Source organism: Marmota marmota, unplaced genomic scaffold (assembly GCF_001458135.2).
Source record: "Marmota marmota marmota unplaced genomic scaffold, marMar, whole genome shotgun sequence".
Classification (NCBI taxonomy): Eukaryota; Metazoa; Chordata; class Mammalia; order Rodentia; family Sciuridae; genus Marmota; species Marmota marmota.
In genome coordinates this window covers 34,896,099-34,907,206 of record NW_025999982.1, presented here as the reverse complement: position 1 = coordinate 34,907,206, position 11,108 = coordinate 34,896,099, and the positions used below count along the sequence as shown (strand labels likewise).

Below are 11,108 nucleotides of genomic sequence, written 5' to 3'. Positions count from 1 at the left end.
AAAAAAAAAAAAAAAAAAAAAAAAAAAAAAAAAAAAAAAAAAAAAACCACATCATTAAGTACAGTGGTCAAAGGATATAAATTTCAATGTTTCTTCAACCATATATAAAATGAAAGTGACCACATTTTATACTTTTAGAGTACTTACAATGAAATTGAATTTTACTTTTCTTGAATGGCAAGATTATAGAAAATAGTGAGATTTAGTGTATTTCCTCAATTTTAACGAAAACAGTGAGATTTAGTGTATTTCCTCAATTTTACACGATCCTTAATGCAAATAAAGACAAAATATATAGAATCAATAGAAACTGTTACATAAATGTAGAGTGTCTAAGGACAAGTGATGCGTTATTAAATGTAGCTCTTTCCATGAGAAGTAAATGTTTACAAGACCCTGGGTTCAATTCTCAGCACCACAAAACAAACAAAAACAAAAACAAAAAGACCAAAAGCCCCTATCTGTAATTTAGGAGTAGTCAGGAGTGAAGCAGTCATCTTATGCTTACACTGAGTTGCTAAACTAAGTGATGATATCTTCTTTCACCTAAGGATCTCAAAATACTTTCTAGTGATGCTCTAAAATATTCTGGAGAATCAATCAAGGTGAGTTTCTAATCCACTGACTTTTATTTTACACAAATTAAGCATACCTACCTTGTCATAATAGTCTGTCTGTCAGGGCGTACATCTAACAAAATCTTCATTATCTGGGGTTCAAATCCCATGTCCAGCATCTTGTCTGCTTCATCTAAAACCTGAATTCACAGTTAAGAATGTGGCTGATTAGATGAGAGTTAGCTAATATGTATGCTTTCTTTACAAATATAATAACCATTTTGCTGGGCATGGTGGCACATGCCTGTATTCCTAGCAACTTGGAAGGCTGCAACAATATTGTCACTTCCATGCCAGTTTCAGCAACTTAGCAAGATAATCAGTAACTGAGACCTTGTCTCAAAAAAAAAAAAAAAAAAACCAAAAAAACAACATCACCCTGGATTCAATCCCTAGCCCCCCACCCCAAAAAAAATCCCTCATTTCCCTAGAGATAAAAATAATTAAGCCATTTGAAGTCATAAGAACAGATCTGTGGGCTAGTAGAATGCCTGCCTTGCAAGCACAAGGTCCTGAGTTCAATCCCCTGCACATGCACACACAAAAAAGATTTGTTTTAGTTGACTTTCCAGTATCTTCTAAATCTGTTTAATGAGAATAAATACCTAAACCAACCAAGTAGATTTTGATAACTCCTTTGTAATTAATTTCATTTTCAATCCTTATTTCAATATACTTAAAGAAATGGGAAATATTCCTAGAATCTAAAAACCATTATATAAGCCATCTTAAAAATATTTTAAGAAGGAGTCGTTTTCCTCCCCAACATTCCCAACGTCTACATGATTACCAAGTATGTTACACTTCTCAAGTTCACAAAGTTATTCATTTGCAGATCATTCAGTCTTCCGGGAGTTGCAATAATGATGTCTACACCTTTTGAAACATCTTGTATTTGTCCATCTCTATCTCCACCACCATATACACAAACACTTAAAAAAAAATTCAGAGGTTCATGTTAGACATCCAATCATAACTGAAAATCCCAATTAATCTATGCATTCTGGGTATAGATACGATGAAGTGTCAGATGACTAAGAACTATCCACAACCACCAATTCACAGTGGTAAAAATTAAAGAACCATGTATCATAACTTAATCATACTACACAGTTGTTGTTGATTGGATCAATGAATAGATGCAGGACCCTTGTTAAGCTCTTCACCTTCTAAATAGGTGAAAAGCAAGAAGATGCATAAATATACACATTACTAATGTATAAATCATTAATCTGAGTGACACAGGAGGCTGAGGCAGGAATATAGCAAGTTCCAGACCAGAGCCTGCAACTTAGTAAGACCTTGTCTTAAAATAAAAAAGGGCTTGTGGGCTGAGTTGTAGCTCAAGGGTAGAGCACTCACCTAGCATATGTGAAGCACTGAATTCGATCCTCAGCACCACATAATAAATAAAATACAGGTATTGTGTCTATCTATAACTAAATAGATTTTTTAAAAAGTAGGGGTGGTGCTTTAATTTAGCCTTGGGGTAAAGTGACCCTGTTCAATCCTTAGTATAAATAAATGTATAAATGAATGAATTAATATTTGAGAAAAGATGTCTGCTCTGATTTAAATGTTATACAATGTATTCATGCATTGAAATTTTACAATGGTACTCCATTAACATAACAGTTTATGGGCCTAGGGAAATAGCCCAGTGGTAAGTATTCCCTAGTATATGAAAAACCTTGGTTAGGTTCCCAGTACTACAAATAAATAAATACTATACTGGCACAGAAATGACCAAAGAAATTACTTACCTCCTAAGACCTTTATATGAATATTTAGAACATTCAGCTTCAACCTGAAGAGCCAGTTCCCGAGTTGGTGTAAGGACTAACATTCCAGGTCCATTCCTTTTCTCTCTATCTCTTTGGAAAGAAAAACAGATTGCCTATCTCAGATGCATGGTATACTTAGTTTAGAAATTTATAGCAATGACTGTCAAAGATGGATGTATGTAGAGAGACATTTGTACCTTGTAAGATATCATTACAAGGGCTAGGGTTGTGACTCAGTGGTAGAGTGTTTGCCTAGCATGTGTGAAGCACTGGGTTCAATCCTCAGCACTACAAGAGAATAAATAAATCAAATAAAGGTATTGTGTTCATCTACAACTAAAAAAAATTTTTTTAGAGAGAGAGAATTTTTTAATATTTATTTTTTAGTTCTCGGCAGACACAACGTCTTTGTTTGTATGTGGTGCTGAGGATCGAACCCGGGCCGCACGCATGCCAGGCGAGCGCGCTACCGCTTGAGCCACATCTCCAACCCCTAAAAAAATTTTTTAAAAAGATATTACAGTGTCCTTCAATAGACTTTGGCTTACTATTTGTTACATACCAAATAAAATAAGCTAATGGTATGACAAGTTTTTGTAAATTCTTTCTGATTATAAAAGCAATATTAACCATAAATTGGGGAAATATAAGAAGTCATACAAATAACAAATCCAAATAACAGTTAAATCCTGACAGGGTTTAAGTCATGGTTTAAATGAGGAACAATCAATATACCAGTCTTTTCTCTTCTCTATACAAAATGAATTTATGTTTAAGGGGTCTTGTACTATGAGGGTGGAGAGCCTTGCTAAGTGTACCAATGGAGAAGACTGAATGAACTCATAGGAATCAAATAGCAGACATTTGCAAGCTTCCAGCAGAGCTGGTGTTAAGGCACATTCTCTTGTCGGTGTGGATTATAATAGGGAATGGTACAGCATGCAATTTTAGACCTGGCCTAGAATAAATTGTCCTCCCCACAAAACATAAATAACAAAAGAAAAAACCCAGTATCCCAATTACCCAACTTTTTTATTTAATATGGCCTTTTCATTAACATTCATTTAAAATGTGAAACATGTTCTCATTGAAAAGAGAACTGGATTGAACGTGATAATTTAAATGATTTGAATCAGCGTTCCTGTTCTTCTATTAAGGCTTTTGTAGCATTACCTATTGCTTCCTAAAAAATTTGCCAATTTATACTTTCATCAGCACTGTATAAGCATGTAGTTGCTGGAGACAAGGCATTCCTTTTTGATTAATGTACTAGATAAAGAAATCTTCATTACATATTTGGTGTCTATAGCTATGAAACTCTTAAAGAAGGCAGCCAAAAGATTTCTTACACTGGTTGAGAATCCAGGTGAATAAATCCAGGCATTAAATATGATAGTGTCTTCCCCGTTCCTGTTTGTGCCACTCCAATAAGATCTATTCCTTGTAGAATTATTGGCCATGCCTGTGACTGAAAAAGAATAATAAACACTAAAAGAGCATATCTCTTCTTGTTATGTCTTTCTGTCTTCCTCCCAGCTCCACACTTCATTTAACAATTTTGATTGCAAGGCATTGGTGGTAGTGGTAGGAAGAACTAGAATGTTCATAAGAGATAATTGTTCTATGGTGATTTAATATATATCCAATATTGCTTAGGTAAAACATTCAGTGAAACACTAGAATTAAGGAAAGCATACTTGAATTGGAGTTGGCTTCTGGAAACCTGCCCTTTTAATGTTTTCCATAACTTCAGGGTAACATTGAAAGGCATCTTCAAATTTACAGGTAGGATTGGGGATAGGGCGCTTCGCACCATCTTTCATGTCATCACATGTTATATTAAAATTTTCCTTCCTTTACAGGAAAAACAAAAAAAAAATGAGGATTAGTGGCTTAGGCTTACTCACAAGAAAGAAATTTCTAAAAAAAAAAAAGTTTTACTTTGAAATTCAACTGTAAATGATTAAAATCAGACTACCATAAAATTTAGAATGAAATATACTAAGAAATAGAAACAGAAGCCCATCTTCCTCCTATCTGAGGATAGTTTCAGAAGAAAGGCGATAATCACTATTATGAATGGATCCATAAATTTCATGTGCAAAATTATAAATAGAACCTGAAAATCATGTTTCATAATTCAAAACCAGAATGGGCAAACATTTGAGGGCCTGTGATGTTCCATATTTTCTTTTTTTTTTAATATTTATTTTTTAGTTTTCAGCGGACACAACATCTTTATTTGTATGTGGTGCTGAGAATCGAACCCGGGCTGCATACATGCCAGGCAAGCACACTTGAGCCACATCCCCAGCCCCCATATTTTCTTTTTTTTTTTTTTTAAATAATTTTTTTTTAAATTTATTTTTATTGTTTAATTTTTGGCAGACACAACATCTTTGTGTGTATGTGGTGCTGAGGATCGAACCCGGGCCGCACGCATACCAGGCGAGCGCGCTACCGCTTGAGCCACATCCCCAGCCCTCCCATATTTTCTTAATTTAACAGATGATTCTAAAATTTGTCATTTGTCCCAAAGTGAGCCCCATACCTCCACACTCCTGCTATACCATTCTTAGTTTTATAACAGATTTTTAAAAATTATTTATTTGCAGTACTAGGAATTGGACCCAGGGCATCCCACATGGTGGGCATTGATCTATAGTCTCAGCTCTTTGCATTTTATAGTTTTACTAAGTTGCCCAGACTGGCCTCCAATTTGTGATCCTTCTGCCTCAGCCTCACCAGTAATTAGGATTGTGGGCATATACATGCTAGGCTGAGATGTATTTTTATATAACAATATTTTTAGAAGTTGCTATTTTCCAGGTGCAGTGGCTCATGCCTGGAATTCCAGTGACTAAGGAAGCTGAGACTGGAGATCTTAAGTTTGAGGTCAGCCTCAGTAACTTAGTGAGGCCATAAGCAATTTTGCAAGATCCTATCTAAAAAGAGGCAGGAGAATCACAAGTTTAAGGCCAGCCTCAGCATTTTAACCCTAAATACCCTGTCTCCTTCCTCAGTCTTGAGTCAGTATATACCACTACACCTGTTTAGGTCCATTATAATCTTATAACCATATGGGACCACCCTTCATATATGTAGTCCATTGGTGACTGATCCATTGTTAGCAGCAAGATTGTATTCAGTTCCTCAGCTTATATTAGTCACATTTTATTGTTCAATAGCGATATGTCTACTCTAGACACAAAACCCATTTTCCATCATTATTGGATACCAGTCTTCTAATATGTAGGATTCAACCAAGTTTTCATCTGAATAAATATGGAAAGTCTATTTTCATTTGAACATAAATATGGAAAGCAAGCATAGGCTTCATATGCAATCATTTCAATCTTTGCCTAAAGAGTTAATACTAATAACATAATTATACAAAAGCATACTTAAATTAACAATAAACTACATACCTCCAGTTGTCTACTTGCACTTCTGTCATAGAACTAGTTGATGGTGATTCAACGTAAAAGTTTTTCTTAATTGGAGGTAAATCTGGGTTATAAAGGTGAAAATCCAAACTTTGGTAATAAGATTTTACATTTCATTAACATTTACTCAAAGCCACAAAAACAAACTAAAATATGTATTAAGTTCACCATGTGTTTAGATAATTTTAGACAGTTCTATACTTTACAACCAAGAGTTGCCACACTAGGCTATTTACTTTTGGTTTTCATCCAAGAAAGAGACTTTTATTACTGAAGTTTCAAATAAAGTAAAGCATGCTTTACAAGACAGAAAACCAGTTTATGATGGTTTGCCCTCAAACATAGTTAACATTTCATACCATTATTTTTTTAGGAAATTAAAAAATTTTCATTCTTCTGCTCTGAGCAATATATCTTATATGCCTGAGACCTCTTCTAAACTTAAATCCTTCCTCTGACTTCCCATAGCAAATCTCACAACAGATCTATTGTCAAGGTAGCTCTGGAAACTTAACATGCAAATGTGCTGACCAACAATGATGTTAGTCACTTATAATTTGATCATTCTATTCCAGTGCATTATTTTTTAATTTAATATAAAAGATGCAGTATTGCTGCCTCACTCTAATTGCCCAGATTACTATCTAAAACATACCCAGATTTAATATACCATGTGTGAAATTTCATTTAAAATTAAAAAATGGCCAAGTACATGGCACTTGCCTATAATCCCCAATGATTTAGGAGGGTGAGGCAGTGTCACAAGTTTGTGCCAGCCTCAGCAATTTATAAAAAAATAAAAATAGCTGAGGACTTAGCTCAGTGTTAAAGCACCCCTGGGTTCAATCCCCAAATAAATAAGTAAATAAATGAATTAATAAATGCCTGATGGGGTGGTGCATGCCTATAATCCCAGTGAACCCAGGAAGCTGAGGCAGGCGGATCACAGTTGGAGACCAGCCTGGTCAAAAAATCCAAAAAAACCTGTCTCAATAAGTTATGCTTTTTATGATTTAATGGTTTTCCCTTTTTCTCACTATTGTTAGCTAGGTCATTCCAAAATAAATTTTTCATCAACCACCACAACAATTTATGGTTGATATGTTTAGTCACTTCACACTTAATTCTTGGGGCTGATTTTCTTCCTTTTTCTTAAACTTTTTACAGTGAGTTACCTCAAATAATGCATAAGCTTAATATTCAGTTTTCCATTTATAAAATAGAATTATAGAAATAATTATGACTACAATGGAATATTACTCAGCACTAAAAAATAACAATATCATGGCATTTGCAGGGAAATGGATGGCATTAGAGCAGATTATGCTAAGTGAAGTTAGCCAATCCCAAAAAAACAAATGCCAAATGTCTTCTCTGATTTAAGGGAGGTGACTCAAAATAGGGTAGGGAGGAAGAGCATGACAAGAAAATTACCTCTAGATAGGGAAGAGAGGTTGGAGGGGAAGGGAGGGAGAATGGGAATTACATGGAAGGGGAAAGGAGACCCCCTTCGTTATACAGAATACAGGTATGGTGTCAGGGGAAAAAAAAAAAGAAGTGGGTCACATTAGATTGGGTAGAGAGAAGTGATGGGAGGGGAGGGAAGGGGAAGGAGGGACTGGAAGGATAGTAGAATAAAATAGACATTATTATTGCTGTGGGTATATACATGACTGCATGACCAATGTAATTCTGCAACCTGTACACTCAGAAAAATGAGAAATTATATCCCATCTGACTCAAATGTACAGTATGTCAAGATCATTGTACTGTCATGTGTAACTAATTAAAACAAATTAAAAAAAGAATCAATAAATGAAAAAAAGAAAAAGAAATGATTATGATTTAGATCAATGACAAATTTTCCATTTTTCATTTGGATTTCATTGCTAAAAATATGGCAGATATCTTACAGAAAAGAACTAGTATAATCAATAGCATATGTAAATCTTAGGACATAGCACTGACCTGCCCACTTTTTTTTTTCCCATTTCACAGCATCCTCTCGAATTTGATCCCAATCTATCAATGGCTGATCTTCTGTAACACTGTCATTTGTGCTTGCATTTCTTCCAGCAGAAGGTTGGAATGCGACAATGTCTTTTAAAAATATTTTTTACCAAATTAGTTTTGTAATAAATTCTGTCTGCACAAAATCCTCAAAGCTATTTTTTCTATACTATGTTTAAGAACTGGAAGTGAGTGTGTTAGTGCACACCTGTAATCCCAGGTACTCGGGAGGCTGAGACAAGAGCATCAAGTTCAAGACTGGCCTGGGTAACTTAGTAAAACTCTGTGTCAAAATAAAATATTTTTAAAAAATGGCTAGGGATGTAGCTCAGTGGTAGACTGCTTGCCTAGCAAGTACCAAACCTTGAATTCTAATCCCCAGTGCCACAAAATAAAACACACAAAAAACTGAAAACAAAAACCAATTCTTGAAATATAAAATTTATTTTTGTAAACTAACATGTGCACAAAAAGATGGGGTGGGGAGGATCATACTATAGTACCATGATGATCTAGTTGCATGGGTTTTATTATTTATCAACTTATGAAAAAATTTACTTATAAAAGAAAATATTATGAAAAGTCTAGTGGGTGCTAAAATACTGTCATGTCATTATCTAATTTTTTTAAAGAGAGAAAGGAGAGAGAGAGAGAGAGAATTTTTAAATATTTATTTATTTATTTTTAGTTTTCGGTGGACACAACATCTTTATTTTATTTGTTTGTGATACTGAGGATCGAATCCAGCACCCCGCACATGCCAGGTGAGCGCGCTACAGCTTGAGCCACATCCCCAGCCCATTATCTAATCTTTATAATATTCCCGTGAAGTAGACATTACCCAGCTTGACAGATAAAAATCATGTCGCCTTGGAGGTGAAGTTCCTTTCCAAGAAACACTAAGGAGGGGAAATGTGGCCATCAGAACTCAAGTTTCTGTTTTACTTTCATCTCACATCTATATATGGTTCAATAATGGCCTTTTCTCTAGATAGATGTCAAATTTTTAATATTTCAAATAACTAAGCAGTTTTCAAAGTCAAGCTTGATCTAGGGAAGAGACCAGAGTCAGAAGCCCAAGACAAATCCTCACCATTAATGTTGAAGAAGGTGTATTAAAGGGTTATTTTCTATTATATGTAGCTGGAAGTAAAGCTAAACTACAGTTTCAATTTGAGGAATTGAGGAATAATCTGGGCTTCTGTAGAAAAAAAAATACTAGATTTAAGAAAATCTAAACCTGTGTCTCAAGAAAGGAATCAAGTATAATGGATTATAACAAAGTTTTAAAATTTTAAAGGGCTTCAGTGTGTAAAAATTACTTACCAACTTTGCGTTCAGAATTATTATTTTCTTGTTTTTTAACAAAATTTTCTATCACTGCTTTTGCTTTTATTTGCATGGCCTTGTTGCCAAAAATTTTGACTTCTGCCTCAGGATTTCCTTTTATTATCTGAATATAGGAGGAAGAATAGATGAGAATGAAGTCCCCTCACACCTATCCCAAATAAGCACTCAATTTCAAATAATATAATAGTACATAGCATTACTATAGTTCAATATCTACATTTCTAAAGAGAAGGCTTGTTATATACTCTGGATTTACCTCCTGATTGGATGGGGAGAAGCAAGATAATTTGTAAATTAAAAAAAAAAAACTAACAGCTGGAAAAATTAATTCAGGGGGAATATGGTGGCATTGCCCTCTAATTCCAGGAACTCAGGAGGCTGAGGAAGGAGGATTTCAAGTTCAAGGCAGTGTTAGAAACTTAGTGAGACCCTATTTCAATATAAAAAACACAGAGGCCTGGGGATATAGCTCAGTAGTAGAAGACCACTGGGTTCCATCCCCAGTACAGCCCAAAACAAAACAATTCAGCAAGTTTTAGGGGGGAAATCAGAACATCAATCTGACAGGTGACAATACTTTGAGTTCTTTCCTTTATAAGATGGGACTATTTTGTTAGGCTTATAGAATTATAGGGCTGAGGTGGATTACACTATATTATATATTATGTGGATAAAAGTTTACTTTATTATTTTATTGCTACTAGACATTGAACCCAGGGGCACTCTACCACTAAGCTACATCCCTGACCCTTTTTTTTTGGTTTTGTTATTTTGAGACAGGGTCTAAGTTGCCTATACTGGCCTCAGTCTTGTGAACCTCCTGCCTCATCCTCCTGAGTCCTTGGGATTACAGGCATATGCCACTTGTCTCAGCTTAGAAAAATAAATAAAAATTTATTGAATTTCCAAGTTACTTTTACATTTTTAATTTCATGCAGTTCTCTACTCAGACATGTATACTGTTATGCAGGTCAAGATTTTCTTTTTCTTACCAGGGATTGACTCCAGTGGCACCTTACCACTGAGCCAAATCCTTAGCCCATTGTTTTTCAGACAGGGTTTCACCAAGTTACTTAGGGCCTCGCTAAATTGCTGAGGCTAGCCTTGAATTTCCACTCCCACTGCCTCAGCCTCCTGAGCCTCTGGGATTACAAGTATGTGCCACCCTTCCCAGCTGAAGGTAAATTTTCAAAGTCTGATGTTATGACATTTAGGATAGAATTTATAACACTTTTATAGGTGTCTAACAGCAGATAACCTCACTGAAAATTTATCTAGGAAGTACTATACATTAAATGCTGTCTTGGGCTGGTGAATCAGTGCTTATCCTCTGTAGGGTTTACAGAAACAACTTTGTTTAAGTACCGAAATAGGCAGTCATAGATGCTGCAATGGAAAAGGGACACCTACATAGAATGGGGAGCAGGGAGCAGGAAGCCTTAGACATCCCTAATGTGATAACTAAGCTAACCTGAATGAGTAGGAGTTAGTTTTAAGAAGATACCAATCATAGGAGAGCATCTGGAAATGGGTAGTGTTCAAGACAGTAAGGGAAGTTAAACACACCAGGTCATTGGACTATGCTGAGGAGTCTGGACTTAAAGTCTAAGATGCCATGATAGATTTTATGTAGGAAAGGAACATGAACACAATGTTTTAATTGGAGGGGAAAATTATTATTATTATTTTTTTTTTAATTTTTTTGATTGTTGGGTTGTTCAAAACTATTACAAATTTCTTGACATATCATATTCACACTTTGATTCAAGTGGTTATGAACTCCCCCCCTCACCCCATACACAGATAGCAGAATCACATCAGTTTCACATCCATTGATTTACAAATTGCCATCCTAGTGTCTGTTGTGCTCCGCTGCCTTTCCCATCCTCCACCCTCCCCCC

The 11,108-nt window shown here is 35.2% G+C and overlaps 1 protein-coding gene across 1 annotated transcript in view; it reads right to left on the bottom strand.

Moving 5' to 3' along the window:
* Positions 1 to 11,108, bottom strand: part of Ddx43 (DEAD-box helicase 43) — a 34,824-nt gene that overhangs the window by 10,973 nt on the left and 12,743 nt on the right. Inside the window, exons 3-10 of the mRNA XM_015487904.2 lie at positions 9,184 to 9,310; positions 7,816 to 7,947; positions 5,830 to 5,911; positions 4,099 to 4,255; positions 3,751 to 3,869; positions 2,381 to 2,491; positions 1,408 to 1,549; positions 657 to 757 (exon numbers count right to left, since the gene is read on the bottom strand). Of these exons, the coding sequence (XP_015343390.1) occupies positions 657 to 757; positions 1,408 to 1,549; positions 2,381 to 2,491; positions 3,751 to 3,869; positions 4,099 to 4,255; positions 5,830 to 5,911; positions 7,816 to 7,947; positions 9,184 to 9,310 (971 nt within the window). The remainder of the gene's footprint in view (positions 1 to 656; positions 758 to 1,407; positions 1,550 to 2,380; positions 2,492 to 3,750; positions 3,870 to 4,098; positions 4,256 to 5,829; positions 5,912 to 7,815; positions 7,948 to 9,183; positions 9,311 to 11,108) is intronic.